Here is a 24,378-nt window from a genome sequence, read left to right as displayed (position 1 = left end):
CTGGGAGCTAGCTGAAAGAGCTCCCTGCTGAAGGATTTCAGTTCCGTGCCTGCTTGGATTGCCAAAATCCAAGCAGGCAGAGAGCTGAAATCCTTTGGCAGGCAGCTCTTTCACCCAACCCCCAGAGATGAGAGGGAGTCCTTTGGGCAGGTGGCAGCAGCTTGCAAGCTCCCCTGCTGGCTTTCCTATTTACTTTCTGGGGAAGCTGGCAGAGAAGATTGCAAATTGTGATCATATGATTGCAGGGCACTTGGCAACCAGTCATAAATGCGAACAGGTTGCCAAGCATCCAGATCATGATAATGTGACCACAGAGGGTGTTGCAACTTTTGCAATGGTTGGAAGTGCTTTACAGGCCATAAAGCACCGTTTCCAAGGCCATTATTAATATGAAGTGCTGCTAAGCAAACAGTCATAAGTTGAGGACTAACTGTAAGGGAGAAAAGCCAAAAGAAAAAATGCTCTTTAAACTGCCTTTGGTTCACGTTTGCAGTGTTTGTGTTGCTCTCAGTCCCAACAGGAGGAATCTCTGAGGAAATGTATGCTGAGGAGTCTCAGAGGGAAGCAAACCCACTGGTAAGCTTTTGTGTATAACTGGAGAGCCACAATCAATGCTTGCATGTTTAAATGTATGCCTGGGCATATATGTGTATAGGTGAGAAATGGAAGGAGAGAGGATATCCACTTTTGACTGATGTTTCCTTTTCTGATAATCTTTGATATGAATTTCCCCAACACTTAAACACTAAAAGGCTAGCCCACCTTGACATTGAACACTCTACTCCCAAACAAGAGTTTAAGCCATACAGCAGAATAAACAGATGTTTATTTTGATAAACATCTTAAAACTCATTGTTTTAAGCACTAATTAATAGTTTTATTTTAATATTATGCCAAACTGCTAATTTATGTATTTATTTCCAGATTCTATTAAACTTTGAAGTTTTTATATGATTTTGATTATCAAATGCAGCCTACTTTTAAAATATGCAGCTGCTTTTTAAAACTTAAAAATAAATGCTTTATTGAAAAAAGAATGCAAATATATGATATGAAAGATAGGAACATAATCATTATATGCTCTTTCCTAATTCTACCTATACAGGTGAAACTCGAAAAATTAGAATATCGTGCAAAAGTTCATTTCTTTCAGTAATGCAACTTAAAAGGGGAAACTAATATATGAGATAGACTCATTACATGCAAAGCAAGATAGTTCAAGCCGTGATTTATCATAATTGTGATGATTATGGCGTACAGCTCATGAAAATCCGAAATCCACAATCTGAGAAAATTAGAATATTACATGCAATCAATAAAACAAGGAGTGTACATAGAACAATATCGGACCTCTGAATAGTATAAGCATGCATATGTACTCAGTACTTGGTTTGGGCCCCTTTTGCAGCAATTACTGCCTCAATGCGGTGTGGCATGGAAACGATCAGCCTGTGGCACTGCTGAGGTGTTATGGAAGACCAGGATGCTTCAATAGCGGCCTTCAGCTCTTCTGCATTGTTCGGTCTCATGTCTCTCATCTTTCTCTTGGCAATGCCCCATAGATTCTCTATGGGGTTCAGGTCAGGCGAATTTGCTGGCCAATCAAGCACAGTAATCCCACGGTCATTGAACCAGGTTTTGGTGCTTTTGGCAGTGTGGGCAGGTGTCAAGTCCTGCTGGAAAATGAAGTCAGCATCCCCATAAAGCTCATCTGCGGAAGGAAGCATGAAGTGCTCCAAAATCTCCTGGTAGATGGCTGCATTGACCCTGGACTTAATGAAGCACAGTGGACCAACCCCAGCAGATGACATGGCTCCCTAAATCAACACAGACTGTGGAAACGTCACACTGGACTTCAAGCATCTTGCACTGTGTGCCTCTCCATTCTTCCTCCAGACTCTGGGTCCTTGGTTTCCAAATGAAATGCAAAAGTTATATTCTAAAGAAAATATACAAGCTTTAGATATAGACAAGTATTTACAGGGAGCTCATTTTCCAAGACTTTCACAAGAACAACAATTTGAGATGAACTGCCCAATTACATCAGAAGAAATTTCTTTAGTTATTAAACAGTTGAAACTGGGCAAGGCTCCGGGAACGGATGGATTAACAGCAATCTACTATAAAAAGTTGTTGCCTGAAATGATTGAACCCTTAAAGATTTTGTTTAATGAAATTCAGACTGGAGGTGTAGTTCCTCCATCATGGAGGACAGCTTTTGTATCGTTGATTCCAAAGGAGGATCAAGACCTTACTCAACCTAAAAATTATAGACCTATATCACTTTTAAATACAGATTATAAGATTTTTGCTAAAGTATTGGCCAATAGATTAATGCAAGTTTTGAAACAAATGATTCATAGTGATCAATCGGGATTCATATCTGGGAGGTATATGAAATATAATGTAAGACAAATTGTTAACCTGCTTGAATACTTGGATAAGAACAACCAAGTCCCCGCAGCATTGATATTTTTGGATGCAGAGAAAGCCTTTGACCAATTGAATTGGCAATTTTTATTAAGAGTTGTTGAGGAGATGAATTTTGGAGAAGGTTTTCTACATGCTATTAAAGTTATATATCAACAACAAACTGCACAAATTATAGTTAACGGGGGATTAACAGAGACCTTTAAAATTGAAAAAGGTACAAGACAGGGTTGCCCCCTATCACCATTATTGTTTGTTTTAACATTAGAGATTTTATTAATCAAAATTCGAGAGTTCTCTATGATAAAGGGAATTAAAATAAAACAGAATGATTATAGATTGAGAGCTTTCGCTGATGACTTGGTTGTGACAGTATCCCAACCGTTACAGTCGGTTATAGATTTGATGGAAATTATAACTCAGTATGGTAAGGTTTCTGGGTTTAAGGTGAATAGTAATAAGACCAAGATATTATCTAAGAACATATCTATGAGTGAAAGGGATATGTTATCAAAATTAACAGGTTTTGAAATAGTGAAGAAGGTTAAATATTTAGGAGTATATATTGCAGCCTCAAATGTAAAATTGTATAAGAATAATTATGAAACACTATGGTCGAAGGTACAAGGGGACTTAAATAATTGGAAAAAATTACAATTATCATTACTGGGAAGAATTGCAGTTGTTAAAATGAATGTTCTACCAAAGTTTCTCTTTTTGTTTCAAATGATACCTATATTGAAAAAGGATGCCAACCTTGATCAATGGCAGAAGGGTATTAACAAATTTATTTGGGCGGGGAAAAAACCAACAGTTAAATTTAAGATTTTACAAGATGCTTGGGAAAGAGGGGGACTCAAGGCGCCGAATCTGAAATTGTATTATGATGCGGTTGCCTTGACGTGGGTTAGTGATTGGCTTAATTTAACTAACAAGAGAATACTTCATCTTGAGGGATGGGATTTGGTATATGGATGGCATGCATATTTGCTTTACGATAAGAAGGTGGACAGGGCTTTTAAATCCCATATTCTTAGAAGTGCTTTATTGCGTGTCTGGAAAAAGTATTATTATAAGTTAAATTATAAAATACCGATTTGGGGAATTCCTGGACACGCGATAGAGGGCGTATCTATGGGAGTGAGTATGGATATGGTTTCTTATAAGGAACTACTTAGATTGCAAGGGACTGATTGGCAACTTAAATCATTAGAGGAGTTAAGACAAGAAAACATAAGTTACTCTTGGTTTCAATATACCCAACTGAAAGTTAGGTGGAAGTCAGATCAAAAGGTTGGCATCACAATTACAGATCAAAATTTAGTAAAACAAATTAGAGATTTAAATTGTGCACATATAAAGAGGATATATAATGCTTTAATTGAATTGGATTCGGAAACGGAACTGGTTAAAGACTGTATGATAAAGTGGTCACAAAATATTCAGGAACCAATTTCGTTGGACACTTGGGAGATAATTTGGGTTAGAAATGTTAAATTTACTCAGGCTCAAAATTTAAGAGAAAATTTTTATAAAATGTTTTATAGATGGCATCTGGATCCCAAGAAGTTGTCCAACATGTATCCTAATTTACAGTCTAAATGTTGGAGATGTGGTAGTTTAGAAGCTACCTATTTTCACATATGGTGGACTTGTAGAAATATAAAAGCTTTTTGGATTAAAATTTGGTGGAACATTCAAAAGATTTTTAAGAGAAAGATAAAGTTTTCTCCGCAATTGTTTTTATTGGGTATTGTTGTAGATTGTGATGTTAAAGAAACTAACTTGATGTTGAACATGATAACAGCAGCACGGTTACTGGTGGGACAATATTGGAAGAAGGATAGTTTGCCCACTATAGAAGAATGGGTGTTTAAAGTTTCGAATCTTGCAGAAATGTCTAAGATTTCTGCTTATTTGAAAGATCATTCACAGGAAAGATATATTTCAGTTTGGAGGAGATGGATAAATTATATTCAGAACAAATATGGGACTAAAAAGTTCCATTTAGCTTATGAGTAGATTTTAGTGGGATATTGTTATTGGTACTTTGTATGTAGTTATGTTAAAGGGGAGTTAAAGCACATTATGAATTTGGTTAATTGTATATTATGCATAAGGGACGCGGTGGCTCAGTGGGTTAGGACGCTGAGCTTGTCGATCGGAAGGTCGGCAGTTTGGCGGGTCGAATCCCGAGTGCCGCGTAACAGAGTGAGCGCCTGTTACTCGTCCCAGCTTCTGCCAACCTAGCAGTTCGAAAGCACGTAAAAATGCAAGTAGAAAAATAGGGACCACTACGGTGGGAAGGTAACAGCGTTCCGTGCGCCCTTGGCGTCTAGTCATGCCGGCCACATGACCACAGAAACGTCCTCGGACAAGCGCTGGCTCTTCGGCTTTGAAACTAGAGTCGGAAACGACTAGCACGCATGTGCGGGGGAACCTTTAGGTTTAGGTTTAGGTTTAGGTTTTATTAAATTTTTATACCGCCCTTCTCCCGAAGGACTCAGGGCGGTGAACAGGGCATATCATAAAACTACAAAAATACAAAAGTTAAAAAAAGAATTAAATTATTGCCCAAGGTAAAAACAATAGAAAATATATATAAATATTAAATATTAAAACCCTAGGTAACTCCCCATCAGGCCAGGCCAGCTTGTTCAAATAAATGGGTCTTTAACCCGCGCCGGAAGGAGCGGAGATCCGGTGCCATCCGGAGCTCAACCGGCAGCTGATTCCACAAAGCCCACAGAGAAGGCCCTCCCCCTGGGGGCCACCAGCCGACATTCTCTGACTGGAGGCACCCTGAGGAGGCCCTCTCTGTGGGAACGCATATTGGGAGTCCTCCTAGATGCACGGCTTACCTTAGAAGATCATGTAGTAGCCGTGACTAGGGGGGCTTTCGCACAGGTTCGCCTGGTGCGTCAGTTGCGGCCCTATCTAGACCGGGATGCCCTGTGTACGGTCACTCATGCGCTCGTGACCTCTCGTCTTGACTATTGCAATGCTCTCTACATGGGGCTTCCCTTGAAGACCACTCGGAGGCTCCAACTGGTACAGAATGCGGCCGCGAGAGTTGTCTTGGGAGTTTCCCGGTACTCCCATGTTACACCTTTGCTCCGCGAGCTGCATTGGTTACCAGTTGTCTTCCGGGTGAGGTTCAAGGTCTTAGTGATGGTTTTTAAGTCCTTACATGGCATGGGTCCGGAATACCTCAGGGACCACCTGCTGCCGGCGTCGACTCCCCTCCGCCCTGTGCGTTCCCACAGAGAGGGCCTCCTCAGGGTGCCTCCAGTCAGAGAATGTCGGCTGGTGGCCCCCAGGGGGAGGGCCTTCTCTCTGGGCGCTCCGGCTTTGTGGAATCAGCTGCCGGTTGAGCTCCGGATGGCACCGGATCTCCGCTCCTTCCGACGCGGGTTAAAGACCCATTTATTTGAACAAGCTGGCCTGGCCTGATGGGGAGTTACTTAGGGTTTTAATATTTATATATATTTTCTATTGTTTTTACTGTGGGCAATAATTTAATTCTTTTTTAACTTTTGTATTTTTGTAGTTTTATGATATGCCCTGTTCACCGCCCTGAGTCCTTCGGGAGAAGGGCGGTATAAAAATTTAATAAAACCTAAACCTAAACCTAAACCTTATGCATAATTTTTATTTAGAATATGATTATTGTAACTATAATCCTGTATTTAGCTCTGGGAAGTGGGGGGGGAAGTGGGTGGGTTTGGGGTGGGAGGGATTTGGGGATATATTGTAAAATTTTGTTCTTGTAAAACTCTTTAATGAAAAAAAAACAAAAAAAAAACAAAAGTTGCTCTCATCAGAAAAGAGGACTTTGGACCACTGAGCAACAGACCAGGTCTGTTTTTCTTCAGCCCAGGTAAGACGCTTCTGACCTTGTTTGTTGTTCAGGAGCGGCTTGACAAGAGGAATACGACATTTGAAGCCCATGTCCAGGATCTGTCTGTGTGTGGTGGCTCTTGATGCACTGACTCCAGCCTCAGTCCACTCCTTGTGAAAGTCCCCAACACTTTTGAATGGCCTTTTCCTCACAATCCTCTCCAGGCTGCGGTCATCCCTGCTGCTTGTGCACCTTTTTCTTCCACACTTTTCCCTTCCACACAACTTTCTATTAATGTGCTTTGATACAGCACTTGGGGAACATCCAACTTCTTTTGCAATTACCTTTTGAGGCTTTCCCTCCTTATGGAGGGTGTCAATGATGGTTTTCTGCACAACTGTCAGGTCAGCAGTCTTCCCCATGACTGTGATTCCTACTGAACCAGACTGAGAGACCATTTAAAGGCTCAGGAACCCTTTGCAGGAGTTATGGCTTAATTAGCTGATTAGAGTGGGACACTTTGAGCCTAGAATATTGCACCTTTTCACAATATTCTAATTTTCTGAGATTGTGGATTTGGGGTTTTCATGAGCTGTACGCCATAATCATCACAATTATGACAAATCACGGCTTGAACTATCTTGCTTTGCATGTAATGAGTCTATCTCATATATTAGTTTCCCCTTTTAAGTTGCATTACTGAAATAAATGAACTTTTGCACGATATTCTAATTTTTCGAGTTTCACCTGTAAGTTGCAAGCTTACTGCATCTTCCCAGTTTCTCAACATGCACTTTCATCTGCTTATATACCACAGGACAGTAACATTTTATAGGTTTAGTCAAAAGACCAAGATTTTTATTTTAAAACTTTCTCTAACAGCAGCTTTTACCTTTTCTTTGTTGCTGGCTTCTCTTGCTACTGTTGAACCCTGGAGGGGAAAATAAAGAATAGAAAGTGATTGCCTATTTAAAGCCAAAAGTTTTTGTTTTTTTACAAAACTGACTACACATTTATAAATTAAGGGCAAAGCCAGTGCAACTTTCTTTGTGCTTATTTCCTCTCCTTTCATTTTCCAAACATTTAAACCACAAAAATGTTGTTTCTGGGAAAATATTACACTCCCCAGAATTGAATACATTAAGTCAGCTTTACTATGTCAGTTTTAGCTTATCCTTCATAGAAAAAGATAATCTATGACCTCTGAGATCCTTTCCAACTCTATGATTCTCTGATTTAGAAATTAAATATCAACGATCAACAGTCAGGAAATGACTCATTCTCACTTTGTTGATGTGATCCTCTCTAATACAGTCTGGACTCTCCATGGCTGAAGGCAGAATTCTTACATAGACAAACCAGCAGGGTTCAAAGAATATGCTAAATGTAATCCAGAATAAAAAAACACAACTGCTATGTATATAACATGCCCAAATAAATGAACATGTTATGGCTTTATGGGATAGCCTGGTTCATACAGCTTTCAAAAACAACACCTGTATTTTCACATCTCAGCGAACCATACACTAATTACCTTAAAACTACCACTGTGTTTGGTCTAGAAAATCAAGTGCACCATCTATGCACTACTGTATGAAATTCCGCAGGAATTTATGCAAAAATATTTCACTTCTGACTGCCAGCTGCTCTTTGCATTACATGCAAACAGAGGTTTGCAAACAGTCATGAGATTCCCCAACACCAAAACAGTCCCAAAAGTTTAGTCTAAAAATTTCTGAGGAAGTCACAGTTATTCAAAACAAAATATTTAATTCGCCCTTCAATGTCTCTTAGCAATCCCAATTTGGGGTGTGGGGGGGGGTGGGGAATACCAAATTTGGTTTTTATACTAGCAAGTTACAGGTATTAAAGAACACTGTGATACAATTAGTGGACACCACCAGTTCTAATTTCATGCAGCAAATCTGGAAACAATCTTTCTCATTTTAACTCTGTGGTGATAGCTTTCCTCCTCCAGCGTGAAACTCCTACAGAACGCAAAATCAACACCGGGCCTAAACTGTACCCATGCTTTAGAGCAGCCATGGTGTACTGGACTCAACCTTCAGAGAAAACCAACATACTTATAAAAGGAAACTGAACCATATGAATATAGTAAACATTTGAATTACACAGAAATGATAGTACTTTTCAAACACTACCCTACTTTCTTCACAACTCCAAGACTCTAGTGCAGGCATGTCAAATGCCGGCCCGTGGGCCGGATGCATCTCAACGAAACCGTGCCCTCCCCATTGCCGGCAATGGGGAAAAAGTCGCGATATGTCGCGCGACGTCACCTGATGTCGCGACTTTGACATGCCTGCTCTAGTGTCTGCTTATGATTCTAAACCTACAAGCAAGCACTTTTTGAGGCCAGAATGGGACGTTGGCAAACTTAGAGATTCTCACCTTGAGATCATATTTCCGATGCACTGTCAACCGGTGACTAAATACATTCCTGGTGACTACCATGTAGGTTTCCACACCATCTACAGTAAGCCTGTACATGCCAAGAAACTGGGGTAAAAGAGTATTCCCATGACATTCCACAATGAACTAAAGGGAATGAGGAAAAGGAGAGAATATACAATCAATCAGTGTCAGTCTAAAAGCTGCCAGCACAGTTTAAATGGAAGGGTGTTTTGGGGGTTGCCATAGAAGGAAACTTTAGAAGGGCATTTGAGATACTTTTTAAAGTATCAACATCTCAAAATAGAACCTGGTATCCTAAATTATTTCTAATAAATGAAACCAAAAGGACAAAAACTTTTTATCTGTAAGGATGGTGAAGAAACATGATATCAGTAAAACAACTGTTTTGCTACAAAAGTTAATCTTAGCAATAAGGAACACAGTCCTGAGCCTCATATTACCAGAATAAAATGTGATTATGACAAGAAAGTAATTATTTTAACCACATTTTCCTAAGCTCAGATCTCTTCAGTTACATTGGAGAGACCGATTTTCTAAAATCAGATGGCCTTATGATTACTAGCTTAAAAGCTTCCATTGTCCAGAATAGACCAATCTCATTCTATTCAACTCAACTACGATCCTGAGACTTGTTCATAAGAAACTATTGGTCTGGAGCTCTTGGATAATGCAACCAGAACCTCCTGAATGGAGAAAATAAATGAAGAATATCACCCATGATGCAAAACAATACATCTGTACTCTTGTGGAGCAAAAGGGCCCGATGGAGCTTTTTCTTTTGAGAGCCCTTTTCACCATTTGGAAAGTTGCTTCTTCATCACAAGATATAAGTAAATCTGGAAACAATCTTTCCCATTTTAACTCTGTGGTGATAGAGTTAAAAGTGAAAAAGAAATTAAGGAAAAATAACTCTGGGCTCAGCTGCATCTGATGTTTTTTCTAAATAAAAATGATGCAGTGTAATTCACAGGTCACACCAACAATAGTTTCATAAACTGGAAGGAAAGCATCTGTCAACCTCCGCCTGAAATCCCCACCAAGAAACACACTGGTGTCAAAGTGTCCGCTAATGTTGTCTTTAATGGGTTGACTGCCACACCAGGGCAAGTATTGATCCACCTGCTCCATCATCTCGGCAGCCCTCAGCTTCCATCAGTCTACTCCTCCTTCCCAGGAGGGCGATGCGACTGGAATTCAGCTTCCACGGCTCTCCACACCTCCTCCCTCCATTTCAGGCTGGTTGAATGCAGTCACTCCCTCCGTCCATTCCAAGGTCAACTCCTTCCGTTCAACCCGTTCCTTGGGTTGAGTTGCAGGAGGAGGGGTCATGGCATCCCCCGTCACTCCAGCAGGGGTCCCCCCCCAGCGAAATAGCCGCAGACGGGGTCCTTCCAGCTGATCCCAACTTCCCTGGGGTTCTGCTGGATGATCCCGAACATGATCCAGACATCTTCCCCTGAGTCTTCACCACCCCTCCAATAACTATTGGAGAGGGGCAGGGGCTCAGGACCCCTTTGTACGTTGTTAGTTTAAGAGAGCCAGCTTAGTGTCAACCTCCGCCTGAAATCCCCACCAAGAAACACACCGGAGTCAAAGTGTCCTCTAATGTTATCTTTAATGGGTTGAATCATAGCGGCAAGTTAGAAAGCGAAAGCTGGCTCTAACGAAAAGGTGGGAAGTGGTTAATTAAATGAATCTTTCTCTTCCTCTCTCCTCTGACCGGACAGGTCACAATGTCCAATTGAAACACAACTGTTTGTTGTGAGAAGCATTCTCTGTTCACCAAAACAGACCTTTCACTTCTCTGCTTTCTCATGAAGATGAGCCACCTGTGGATTCCACTCTGTTTCTCCATCCCCCCTCCCCGCTCTGTAGGCAAGCTAAAGGCACTTAAAGGCAGCTGGGTTCTAAGCTTGACAGCATCTCTTTTTCAGCCTCTTTTTTCTCTTGCTGGGAGAACAGGAAAATTTCTGTAGAAGTGTCCCCTCAAAATATGAGCATCTATTACAATGACTTATGTCCACCATGGTATTCTGAAATACTTGGGCTAGTACACTTTCTTCCTACATGTAACTCACCTGGTGATATTTTTTTAGAATGTTATGTATCTCTGCAACATCTTCACTTGACACTGCCTTGATGACAAACCGCCGGTCATAGGAGGTAAGGAAGCGAACTCCACATCGACCATGGCTATCACTGTATACTGGAGCACTCCGTGTCACAGAATTCTATGTGGAAGAACAAAATCCATTCGGAAATTTAGGTACCCCCAATGCATCTTCAAACTAGGCGTGCAATTCAGGTTAATTTTAGTTGAAGCAAGAATGAGAAGTATTTTGCACAGTGTTTCAGAAATAGTTTATGCCAACTGTGTACCACATGAACAACTTTTGTATCAGGTTTTTGTGTACTTTTTAAAATATCTTTGATAAAATTATTAAACTGGTTTTCAAAACTGGACAGTTACAAGGATCACCACCTTTTTGTTTTCCAATGCATAAATGACAGTAGTACCCAAGTATATACCAGGATTATCTACATATTAAAAGATTTCAAAACCAGAATCTTTCCCCCACATAAACATGTTTATCCACATACTAGAAAAGGAAGGTTTGGTAGTCTATGCCAGGACTGAACTCTGTTTTGTCTGGGAAGAAGTAAAATGTGCTTGGTTTAGACATGGACCCAAGTATTCTGAGCACTTATGTTCCAAGACAGGGCACCATGTGGCAGCAGCTAATAGGAAGGTACTGGGAAATGGTGGTGAAGAGACGAGTAGACCAACTGGGTATGCCACACTTGTATAAAACAATTAGACTACCTGTGCCCAATTTGGTCAACTTTTCAGAGATATTTCTGTATCTAAACAGAGAAACAGAATGACCAAGAGTGGACAAAAAAGCAGAGGGAGCAGGAGCTACTTCTGGCTTTCTACCAGCTTCCCCAGAGTTTCCTTGTGGGAATCTGGCAGAGAGCACTGGAAATCCCCTTCCCTTCCCTTCCCTTCCCATCCCATCCCATCCCATCCCAGCAGGCAGGTAAGTGGCTGCTGCTGGGTGAGGGAGGGAGCAAGGGATTGAGAGACTGGCTGGGAAACTGTCACAGAATGTTGAAAATGAATATCACATGACTGCAGCAGCTGCCAGTAGAACCGAAGCAGCCACAACTTCCCCAAATTTCATTCCCTCAGGTGTTATGGGTCCCAGATTTTGGACACATTCTGTAAGTTAGCCCATTTGAGCTACTTTGGTTCAAAACCTTTTACCCTATGATGCACCATTTCACCCAGTTAAAGGTCAGGACTACTAGAATTTTAGTACTATATAGATAACAACTAAGAGGAGGTATAGGAAAGAAAGGTGCTGGGAGGATTGGTGTCAATGCTGCAAACACTGACATGTTTTTGCAATGACAATATAAGAGACAGCCTTTTGTTTAAACTGCTTCACTTTGAATTTTGAAGGGAGGGAATTTTCTAACAACTATTTTGAGAAGATTAGAAAAGCCCACATACAGAATGGGAGGAGAGACCTCATATGTAAAACTAATTGGATAGTGTGATTTATGACATGTAGATAAGGGCGGGAATTGTATGTGTGTTACGATAGGTTTGGGGGGAGGAGATTTCAGATTCTGGCATCCCTCCATGAGTCCTGATGTTTCGTTTCATTACAAAGACTTTAAGATAAATAATATGCCTGCAACTTGTTTGAATTGTCTCATTAATCGGAACCATGACATTGAACGTCCCCAAATTTCATTCACTCAGGTGTTATGGGTCCTGGATTTTGGACACATTCTGAGCTACTTTGGTTCAAAACCTTTTACCCTCTGATGCACCATTTCACCCAGTTAAAGGTCAGAACTATTAGAATTTTAGTACTATATAGATAACAACTAAGAGGAGGTATAGGAAAGAAAGGTGCTGGGAGGATTGGTGGGTACGTTAGCATACAGACAATGTGGAGAAGAAGAGCAAAGAGGGGTGAGGCTCCTGGCCTCTCTCTACTCACACTGCAGGGCAGAGTTTGTTTTGGTTGAAACCCGAAACAAGATGTTTCCAGATTTCAGTTTGGTTGAACTGAACCCCACTCAAAATGGTTCTGCTAAATCTCTGAGCCACAATGTTTGCTCTGTGCATAGAACAAAACACATTCTTTACATACAGTCATGTGAAAAAGTACACCCTCTTTGAGTTCTATGACTTTACGTACTGTAGTAAAAATCATCTGGTCCTTAGCACTTCTTAAAAGTAGGTAAATACAGCCTCAGATGAACAATAACAATTACACCAAGTCATCATTTATTTTACAAAAAGAAAGCCAAAATGGAGAAGCCATGTGTGAAAAACTAAGTACACCTTATGATTCAATAGATTGTAGAACCACCTTTAGAAGCAATAACTTGAAGTAACCATTTTCTGTATAATTTTATCAGTCTCTCACATTGTTGTGGAGGAATTTCCACCCACTTTTCTTTAAAATATTGCTTTAGTTCATTGAGGTTAGTGGGCATTTGTTTATGCACAGCTCTCTTGAGGTCCCGCCACGGCATTTCAATCAGGTTGAAGTCTGGACTTTGATCGGGCCATTGCAACACCTTGATTCTTTTCTTTTTCAGCCATTGTGTTGTAGATTTGCTGGTGTGCTTGGGATCATTGTCCTGTTGCATGACCTAATGTCACCCAAGCTTTAGCTGCTGGACAGATGGCCTCACATTTGACTGTAGAATACTTTAGTATATAGAGGAGTTCATGGTAGACTCAATGACTGCAAGGTGCCTGGGCCCTGTGCCTGCAAAACAAGCCCAAATCATCGCCCCTCCACCACGCTTGATGGTTGGTATGAGATGTTTGTGCTGATATGCTGTGTTTGGTTTTTACCAAACATGACACTGTGCATTATGGCCAAACATCTCCACTTTGGTCTTGTCTGTCCAAAGGACAGTGCTGCAGAAATCTTGTGATTTGTTCAGATGCAACTTTGTAAACCAAAGCCATGCTGTCATGTTCTTTTTAGAGATAAGAGGCTTTCTCCTGGCTACCTTTCCAAACAAAACATACTTGTTCAGTCTTTTTCTAATTGCACTGTCATGAACTTCAACATTTAACGTGCTGAGACCTGTAAAGTCTGAGATGCAATTCTTGGATTTTTTGTAATTTCTCTGAGCATTGCACGGTCTGACCTTGTGACGTCCACTCCTGGGAAGATTGGCAACTGTCTTCAATGTTTTCCACTTGTGAATAATCCTCCTCACTGTAGAATGATGGACTTTAAAGTCTTTAGAAATGGCCTTATAACCCTTCCCAGATTGATGGGCAGCAACAATTGCTTCTCTAAGATCATTGCTGATGCCTCTACCCTTTAGCATTGTGATAACACACACCTCAATGCTGGAGACCAACAAACTCCTAAAACTTCAACTTTTATAGAGGTAGTCACACTTGCTGATGATCAATTGATCAAGGGCACTTGATTAGCAACACCTGGCTGATACTTAGCCTCTTCATACCTATGGAAGCAGTAAGGGTATACTTAGTTTTTCATACATGGCTTCTCCATTTTGGCTTTCTAATGTATTTTGTAAAATAAATGATGACATGGTAAAATATGCCATGTGTTGTTCTTCATCTGAGGTACTATTTACCTACTTTTAAGAACTGCTAAGGACCAGATGATTTTTATTATGTCCTGATACATAAAACCATAGAACTCAAAGAGGATGTAATTTATTTTTCACAAGGGCAATTCGGAAATAAACCTCCATTTGGTTATCAATGACAAACACTCGCAGATACAGAACTTTTATTATACACATTAGAAAACTACAACATTACATTAATTTTTGACATAATTGCTATTCAAATTGAGGCACTTGTCATAACGTCTTACAAGGTTTGAAATTCCTTAGTAATAGTCACTTGGCGCCAAATTTTGGCTATGGGGAGGGGGGGTGATCAAAAATATCCCAACAAAACTGCTTCAAAAGTTCTTGGGTGCGACCAGCAGTGTGCGGGCATGCATTATCATGAACCAACACCACACAGGGAGACAGCATGCACCGACGCTTGTTATGGATGGCTCGTCTGAGTTTTCATAACGTTTCAAGTAGACTTCTGAACTGATGGTCGAACCACGCTCCATGAACTTCACTAGCATTACTACTTTGGCATCTTCACATTTGACGGGATTTTATTTTTTTATATAATATTTTATTGGTTTTCCAATTTTACATTTAAGTATTTGAAATGCAATGTGGTGGCGTGGTTAAACAATTCAATAGCATAAACTTTAGTACCGATCTCAGGTTACATCATCAACTATTTCTTCTCTTTTTCCCTTAATCAAGCTAGTACATTTCTGATTAAATCAACTCAATAAAAAAATCATTGTTACATTTATCAATACACTTTTAACTTATACAGGTGAAACTCGAAAAATTAGAATATCGTGCAAAAGTTCATTTATTTCAGTAATGCAACTTAAAAGGGGAAACTAATATATGAGATAGACTCATTACATGCAAAGCAAGATAATTCAAGCCATGATTTGTCATAATTGTGATGATTATGGCGTACAGCTCATGAAAACCCCAAATCCACAATCTCAGAAAATTAGAATATTACATGCAATCAATAAAACAAGGAGTGCACATAGAACAATATCGGACCTCTGAAAAGTATAAGCATGCATATGTACTCAGTACTTGGTTTGGGCCCCTTTTGCAGCAATTACTGCCTCAATGCGGCATGGCATGGAAGCCAGCAGCCTGTGGCACTGCTGAGGTGTTATGGAAGACCAGGATGCTTCAATAGCAGCCTTCAGCTCTTCTGCATTGTTCGGTCTCATGTCTCTCATCTTTCTCTTGGCAATGCCCCATAGATTCTCTATGGGGTTCAGGTCAGGCGAATTTGCTGGCCAATCAAGCACAGTAATCCCACGGTCATTGAACCAGGTTTTGGTGCTTTTGGCAGTGTGGGCAGGTGCCAAGTCCTGCTGGAAAATGAAGTCAGCATCCCCATAAAGCTCATCTGCGGAAGGAAGCATGAAGTGCTCCAAAATCTCCTGGTAGATGGCTGCGTTGACCCTGGACTTAATGAAGCACAGTGGACCAACCCCAGCAGATGACATGGCTCCCTAAATCAACACAGACTGTGGAAACTTCACACTGGACTTCAAGCATCTTGCACTGTGTGCCTCTCCATTCTTCCTCCAGACTCTGGGTCCTTGGTTTCCAAATGAAATGCAAAAGTTGCTCTCATCAGAAAAGAGGACTTTGGACCACTGAGCTTTGATACAGCACTTTGGGAACATCCAACTTCTTTTGCAATTACCTTTTGAGGCTTTCCCTCCTTATGGAGGGTGTCAATGATGGTTTTCTGCACAACTGTCAGGTCAGCAGTCTTCCCCATGACTGTGATTCCTACTGAACCAGACTGAGAGACCATTTAAAGGCTCAGGAACCTTTTGCAGGTGTTATGGCTTAATTAGCTGATTAGAGTGGGACACTTTGAGCCTAGAATATTGCACCTTTTCACAATATTCTAATTTACTGAGATTGTGGATTTGGGGTTTTCATGAGCTGTACGCCATAATCATCACAATTATGACAAATCACGGCTTGAACTATCTTGCTTTGCATGTAATGAGTCTATCTCATATATTAGTTTCCCCTTTTAAGTTGCATTACTGAAATAAATGAACTTTTGCACGATATTCTAATTTTTCAAGTTTCACCTGTACATATTTTAATTAATCTGGGTATAACAATCCATGCCCTGTTATTAATTTTACTTAATTTTTAAATTCTCTCCAATATTCCAATCAACCTTTAAAATCCATAATTTTCAAGCTCTAGGTAACCAAGGTTTCCCTTATCTCACTTCATAAGAAACTATAATATCCAAAATACACATTTTATCTGTTTAAATGTAATCTTATTCTATTTCCTAAAGTTTTTCTATTTACCACCATACTAAATTTTCTAGTTAATAATAAAATATCCCCTTTTAGTAGATCATAGCCATTATACATATTGCCTGGGATAATCAATAAGTCAAACATATTCCTGATAGTTAATTTTTATTTCCCTTTCAATCCTTATTTTTCAATATTATACAAATCAGAGCCTTATTTTCCACTAATTTCCAACTATTTTAAATCTAATAACCCAGATTCCCCTTATCTCAGCCTCTCCTATTAACCCTCTAATTGACAAGGTAAAGTCCCCTCTAATAAATCAAATCCCCAATCTTCAATCTTATTCTAGCTTTCTTCCTTTGCCAATTAGCCTTCGATATCAACGCTTTTAGATCATCAAGTGGGTCTCCCTCCATTTTCATGTGTAGTATTTGTATCAGTGGAGACCAATTGATTGCCAGTTTTCTGGGAGGACTGGCCCGTTTATATTCATTAGATTGTCCTGCAATTCTAGTCCCCCATATTTGCTCTGGTATATTTGCCTTTAGTTCACTTTGTTTTTCTTCTTTCTGAAGTTTCTTCTGGATTGTATAGAGAGTCTTTTCCATTTTCAATATTGTCCCTTCCCTGTCTGGATTGCCCATCATCTGTACTTGTTGATCAATTGAGTCTTCTATCTTAATATTTGGCTGTTCCATTTCATCTGCTATTGTTGATTCGTTAGGTGTAATCAGGATTTGGCTTTGTGTATCTGAGCTGTCATCTTGGTCTTTTATTTTGGGCCTCATTTTGTCGCAAGCTGCAAGGATGGTTTCATGTATTGCTTTTAGCATGGCTAGAGTTTTTTTCTGGTCCTCGTCCATCTTTTTCACGTATTTATAAACCATCTGTCTAGTAGAAGTTATTTGTTAAACAGATATCAGTAAGGGTTTACATTCACCATTTAGATATGCCAGTTTCACTGTCCAGCTGTTTTTGCCAAGGTCAACACAGTCTTATCTAGGTCTGGGCTGTAAGCCAAGTCTCTTTTTATAAAATGGCAAATAACAAATTGTCATACCAAGTTCCACCACAAGATGTCACTGATACCATTTGAAGTTTTTTAAGTTCCAAATTCTTCTAGATTCTGTCCCAGTTTTATTTCTTTACAGGTAATAACAAAATCTTCCAGTAAGAATAAGACACTGTAGGGTCCCCAGGTTTCAAAGGCATGTAAGTCCAATTCAATTAAAATTATTCTTTTAGATGCTTAGTTCCCCTGGGTAGTCAGACGCCGCTGTTCTTGGAGTGTGGGACGAGAATTCCCTTCCCTCTGTCCTCACAGGGTGTTAATACTTCAAGGATCTTTTACAGGAAAGTACTTAGGGTGTAGAGAAGATAAAATCTCACCCGGCTTCTTCCGCATTGCTTTCAGTGTGCTTGATAGTAGATTTGACTTCGGTCGTCAGCGGCTGAGTGATGGGCCATATTGCTATGGCCGGTCTTTTTTCCCGTTGGTCTGAAGAGCTGCCCTGGATCAAATGGAAGAGCTGCTGCCCTTCCGCAATCAGCAGGGGTCCTCTCCTTGCTGGTCGCCCTCCAACTCTTTCCAGGGTCCCCCAGCAGGATAAAACCGGACAATGGAGACACTTGCCCCACACGTCCAACGCCGCGATGGCAAACCAGAAGTCGGTCCATTTGGTGGGATTTTCTATGGCACTACTTCTAGTGTGGTGTTGGTTCATATAAAGCTTGCCCACACACCGCTAGACACACCCAAGAACTTTTGAAGCAGTTCCATTGGGATGTTTTTGATCACCCCCACTATAGGCCAGATTTGGCACCGAGCAACTACTACTAAGGAATTTCAAACCTTGTAAGATGTTATGACAAGTGCCTCAATTTGAATGGTGATTATGTCAAAAAGTAATGTAATGTTGTAGTTTTCTAATGTGTATAATAAAAGTTGTATCTGCGAGTATGTCATTGATAACCAAACAGAGGTTTATTTCCGAATTGCCCTCGTACATATAATCTTTATTATAGATTTGTGCTGTTTCCCTCTTCTTTTATATTTCTCCCCCACATCTTTGTATCTTTCTTTACTCATACACTCATTTTTATCATCCCTTCCCCAAACCTACCTTTTTTTCCTATCACAACCTGAAGAACATTACTTCCCATCTTTTCAGCCTAGTACATTTCAAATAATTGCTGTGAGGAGAAAGCATGTATACAATCTTGAGCTCTTTGGAGGAAAATATAAATGCAATCAATACAATAAATAATTCAACTTGTCTCTTTGATACCTGTTCTTCATACTGGTCCCATTCTTGCACAAAGTCAATTCCCAATTCCCACAAAGCCAGAAATACTTTTTGTCGTATCTCAATTATTTTGACATATCTCAATGAAAAGCTGTCAGCTTGTTCCCTACCTGATAGTCTTGATCATCAATCCCAAACCTTTCCCGGAGATTTCGGAATACCAGTGGACAGTAGTCCTTAAATTTGAAGTGGCTTGGGAGGTTCTCTCTGAAAGCAACCACAAAAAATTGGTGTTTCTGTGTAAACGTGTATTTTAAATATACATACTAGATTGAGAATACATCTCAACATGGTACATACTGTAGTTCAACATTTTTTGTACACATTTTTTTTTGTATCTAACTTATGTGACAATGAAATCAGACTTCCCTAGCACAATGTTCTCCCAGATACACTGCAAGTCTGGTCATGTTGTCTGGGAATTTTGGAACTGTAATGCCAACATATCAGTTCAAAGACATTTGATGAAAACCAGGTTGGGTGTGTGGGTATTTACTATCTAATCAAAAAAGTGGGATTGATTGCTGAGTATTTACCCTATAATGAAGTTATATTTATTAATGCTGCTGAACACTACTAAAATGTTAGCAGTACAGGCAGAGTAAAAAGAAAGGCAAAATGATGAATCTTCTATTTTGGGAAAAACTAATTAGGTTCAATTGTAGCAAATGACTTGGTTAGTAACATTTGGTTAGTAGAATTTTTGTCCTCATATACCAACTGAAAAAGTTGGGGAGAAAAAAAAACAAAGCAAACTTTGTAGGCAAGGAGTCTAATTTATAAGTGAACATACAGTAGAAGCAATCATTCAATGTTGGTTTCACATTATAACAGCTGCAGAAATAAAGGACTTGGTTCACTCCATGGGAAGACGTTGTAAGGCCGTAATTCATGCTAAAGGTTACCCAACTAAGTATTAACTGACATGGTGATAATTTTTGTATGTCTCATTTTTTTCTATGGTGATAATTTTTGTTTATCTTGTTTTTTCTATGTGTTTCACTTTTCTTCTTTATAACTGCTATTCTAATAGTAAATCCTTCATAAAAGTTATTGCATTACATTCTTGATTATCTTTCCATTGATATATAATTTTATGGTACTACTCCAAAAAGAAGTGGTGTTATTAGCCATCAAACCTCAAATGTTCACTTCTCCCAAAAGGATTCCACAATTTTGGCCACTACTGTAGGACTGACCCACCCACTCCAAGTTCCATGGGATCTTATTGGTTTGTTCCCAAGTAGTCTGGGAAGATTCTTGTATTATAGGTAGAATACAATAAAGTATTCAATATGTCTACATACAGGTGAAACTCAAAAAATTAGAATATCGTGCAAAAGTTCATTTATTTCAGTAATGCAACTTAAAAGGGGAAACTAATATATGAGATAGACTCATTACATGCAAAGCAAGATAGTTCAAGCCGTGATTTGTCATAATTGTGATGATTATGGTGTACAGCTCATGAAAACCCCAAATCCACAATCTCAGTAAATTAGAATATTGTGAAAAGGTGCAATATTCTAGGCTCAAAGTGTCCCACTCTAATCAGCTAATTAAGCCATAACACCTGCAAAGGGTTCCTGAGCCTTTAAATGGTCTCTCAGTCTGGTTCAGTAGGAATCACAATCATGGGGAAGACTGCTGACCTGACAGTTGTGCAGAAAACCATCACTGACACCCTCCATAAGGAGGGAAAGCCTCAAAAGGTAATTGCAAAAGCAGTTGGATATTCCCCAAGTGCTGTATCAAAGCACATTAATAGAACGTTATGTGGAAAGGAAAAGTGTGGGGAAAAAAGGTGCACAAGCAGCAGGGATGACCGCAGCCTGGAGAGGATTGTCAGGAAAAGGCCATTCAAAAGTGTTGGGGACTTTCACAAGGAGTGGACTGAGGCTGGAGTCAGTGCATCAAGAGCCACCACACACAGACGGATCCTGGACATGGGCTTCAAATGTCGTATTCCTCTTGTCAAGCCACTCCTGAACAATAAACAAGGTCAGAAGCGTCTTACCTGGGCTAAAGAAAAACAGACCTGGTCTGTTGCTCAGTGGTCCAAAGTCCTCTTTTCTGATGAGCGCAACTTTTGCATCTCATTTGGAAACCAAGGACCCAGAGTCTGGAGGAAGAATGGAGAGGCACACACTGCAAGATGCTTGAAGTCCAGTGTGAAGTTTCCACACTCTGTGTTGATTTGGGGAGCCATGTCATCTCCTGGTGTTGGTCCACTGTGCTTCATTAAGTCCAGGGTCAACGCAGCCGTCTACCAGGAGATTTTGGAACACTTCATGCTTCCTTCCACAGACGAGCTTTATGGAGATGCTGACTTCATTTTCCAGCAGGACTTGGCACCTGCCCACACTGCCAAAAGCACCAAAACCTGGTTCAATGACCGTGGGATTACTGTGCTTGATTGGCCAGCAAACTCACCTGACCTGAACCCCATAGAGAATCTATGGGGCATTGCCAAGAGAAAGATGAGAGACATGAGACCGAACAATGCAGAAGAGCTGAAGGCCGCTATTGAAGCATCCTGGTCTTCCATAACACCTCAGCAGTGCCACAGGCTGATAGCTTCCATGCCACGCTGCATTGAGGCAGTAATCATCACAATTATGACAAATCACGGCTTGAACTATCTTGCTTTGCATGTAATGAGTCTATCTCATATATTAGTTTCCCCTTTTAAGTTGCATTACTGAAATAAATGAACGTTTGCACGATATTCTAATTTTTCGAGTTTCACCTGTACACCAAAATGCCCAGAGAGATGCATCTGAAACAAAACTGACGCCTTTCTCTCACTGTAAAGCATTGTAACCCTATTACTTCTTTGATTTCTACTGTACTGTATCTAACCAAGCACACAGAATGGTATTTCTCCTAGAGATCTAAAGAACAGGGAGGCATACTGTATATGGAAAAAGATACTCCTTAAATATGCTGGCGCATCAAAATACAATGATACATGTATGAGCAGTCAACACATTTGTTACAGAAAGGATGTTATCCCCTATGGCCTGGTTTTATCGGAAAATGAACTGCAGCTCCCAATCATATCAATACATGGCTGGACATAGAGCACATTCACACACATGGATAGTGCTGGCTTCAAGATACTCTTTTATAATACTTGTTTTTATCTTGTGCCACAGTTTTCTGCAAAATTATGGTTCATGTCATTACATATTCATTATATGTTTATTACTCACTTATTAAAAAGGTGATTGTCCACTTTAATCTTGCTGTAGGCTTTAAAGTCATCTGGCATTAACATAACAGGGACAGGTACATTACTCAACTCATTAATCTGCAAAAGAAACACAACATCTAAACAGAAAGTGAGGGAAAAGAGAAAGCAAATCACCTGCACTGCTGGTATGTACAGTCATAGAGCCACGATACTCCACTAACCTGTACTGGCAGTTTCAGGATTAAATGTATAACCTGAAGTTTCACAGTCAAGAAAGCACAGTTATGTTCTACAAAGGGGTGATAGTTTATTCTGTATTTGTTGAGAGAAGGAAATCATAGGGATCTGAGTGCTCTAGGCTATATCATCCACTAAAAGACCTCCAAGGTCCCTTCCAATTTTGTTATTGTTATTTATCTGGGTAGTTGTTGTCTCCAGGCAATGAGTCTGTATAATTCATATACTGTAACAATGTAATGCTTCTCTTTTTCTTTCTCAATTATTAGACAGATAATTATGTACATCTATATAAATAATTTCAGGCCTGTCCTAATCACTCACACTTTTAGTTAATCATCTGACTGCATTTTAATACAACTATATTTTTGAAAGTGTGGTCTTTTCTTATTTTTAAAAGAAAATGTTCTTATTTTTGTTAGTCTGTATGTAACAAAACATTTTATATGGTCTCAGAAATTCTCTGAGGACTAATAATATTTACAAAATACAACTCTTGACAAAAGGCTTGCTGTGGGAAAAACAGTTATTGTTGCTTTTTAGAATCTCATACATATTGCTATATCTTTCAAATTTTAGATTCTGGGGTTGGGGGAAGGAAACACATTTTTCTGGATTAAAAATGAAAGGATGCTTCATACTGTGTTCCCCTGAAAATAAGACCTATCCTGAAAATAAATCCTAGCTTGATCTTTACATGTGTGCCTAATATAAGCCCTACCCCCAAAATAAGCCCTAGTCAAGACCCCATCCACTCCATCCCACCGTCTGTTTTACAAGGTGGGGCTAAGCACAAAAATCAAGCTAGGGCAGGGGGGTGGAGCTGCCCCACGCGCCCCACACCTGCTTACCTCAGGGCTCCTGCAGCCAGGCCTCCCATGCCCTGACACCTGCCTTGCCTCGCAGCGGAAGCACCAGCAACAGCAGCCCTGTCCAGTGGGAGCCTGCATGGCCGCTGGCCCACTTCTTCTGTTTGATGGAAACTGCTCGTGGCAGGATGCCATGTGGCATGTTGCGCTGGTGCCGTTGCATGTGTGAGTGGTGGCACTGGCACAGCACGGCAGGACACATGCTGTCCTGCTGCAATTGGTGGCACTGGCTCAACATACCACTTGGCATCCTGCTGCAAGCGGCCGCAGAAGTTAGGCAGCGGCGTGACAGGTGTCAGGGTGTGGGAGGCCTGGGTGCAGTGGTCCTGAAATAAGCGGGTAAGACATCCCCTGAAAATAAGACCTAGTGCCTCTTTTGGAGGCAAAATACATACATATATATATATATATAAGACCAGGTCTTATTTTTGGGGAAACACGGTAGCATAGAAACTAAGTGCAAAACATATCAAAACTTTCCAACTTTAACTACAGAGTATACAATGCCATTGGGTGCTTCAACATGTGGATAATGCTATATTAAGTTGTCATTTATAGTAACCTGCCATGTATAGAGCAGAAGCAGCAATTTATTTCACTTTATACTCTGTTCCCACCCACACACTTCTTCAGTTCTACTCACTATGGGGTCCCCAAGAAAAAGTCTAAAGGAAAGCAGCCCTCAACAGGAAAAGATTGGCATTCCTGTTCTAATATATTACACAGAACTGTCCATTCTAAAACTTCATCTACTTCAGAGTTCAGCAGTGTGACCAATTTTTAAATTATTCATTGGAGCTTCTTTGGATAATCCAGAGAAATCTGTGCTTAACTAATTTTAACATAACTGCTGAAAATATAAAGAAAAAAATTGCAATAGTTTCTAATATTTTGTTTCTGAAGTTATTAGATCTGCAAAGCACAACCGAGCCTGAGTATTTTCTTCTTAACTTCATGTGCTATCATGTACATTTGTGTCAATAAGCACTTTTTCACTGGTCACTTTCCATACAGAAGAGACCAGGAAGTTATGAGCTCCTGTCTACTTTCCTTTGTGACCAGAGGCAAGCTCGCCTGACCAATAACCAGCCAAAACACAGTGAAGGCCTTTTGTTTAGTTTATGTTGTGATTCAGGGTCAG

General features: G+C 40.1%; 1 protein-coding gene across 1 annotated transcript in view; it reads right to left on the bottom strand.

The window, feature by feature from the left end:
* Positions 1 to 1,855: 1,855 nt before the first annotated feature.
* LOC308676258 (phosphatidylinositol 5-phosphate 4-kinase type-2 beta-like) overlaps positions 1,856 to 24,378 on the bottom strand; it is a gene marked incomplete at its 3' end in the record, with an annotated part of 65,049 nt that continues 42,526 nt past the window's right edge. The window contains exons 2-7 of the mRNA XM_081342072.1: positions 22,151 to 22,248; positions 19,046 to 19,142; positions 10,786 to 10,938; positions 8,684 to 8,830; positions 7,164 to 7,202; positions 1,856 to 1,939 (exon numbers count right to left, since the gene is read on the bottom strand). Coding sequence (XP_081198198.1) covers positions 1,856 to 1,939; positions 7,164 to 7,202; positions 8,684 to 8,830; positions 10,786 to 10,938; positions 19,046 to 19,142; positions 22,151 to 22,215 — 585 coding nt within the window. The 5' untranslated portion in view covers positions 22,216 to 22,248. The remainder of the gene's footprint in view (positions 1,940 to 7,163; positions 7,203 to 8,683; positions 8,831 to 10,785; positions 10,939 to 19,045; positions 19,143 to 22,150; positions 22,249 to 24,378) is intronic.

The sequence above is a fragment of the Vipera berus genome (genome assembly GCF_964194415.1).
Source record: "Vipera berus genome assembly, chromosome: W".
NCBI classification, from domain to species: Eukaryota; Metazoa; Chordata; class Lepidosauria; order Squamata; family Viperidae; genus Vipera; species Vipera berus.
Note: the sequence above shows the minus strand (reverse complement) of the source record. Positions and strands in the feature narration are given on the sequence as shown.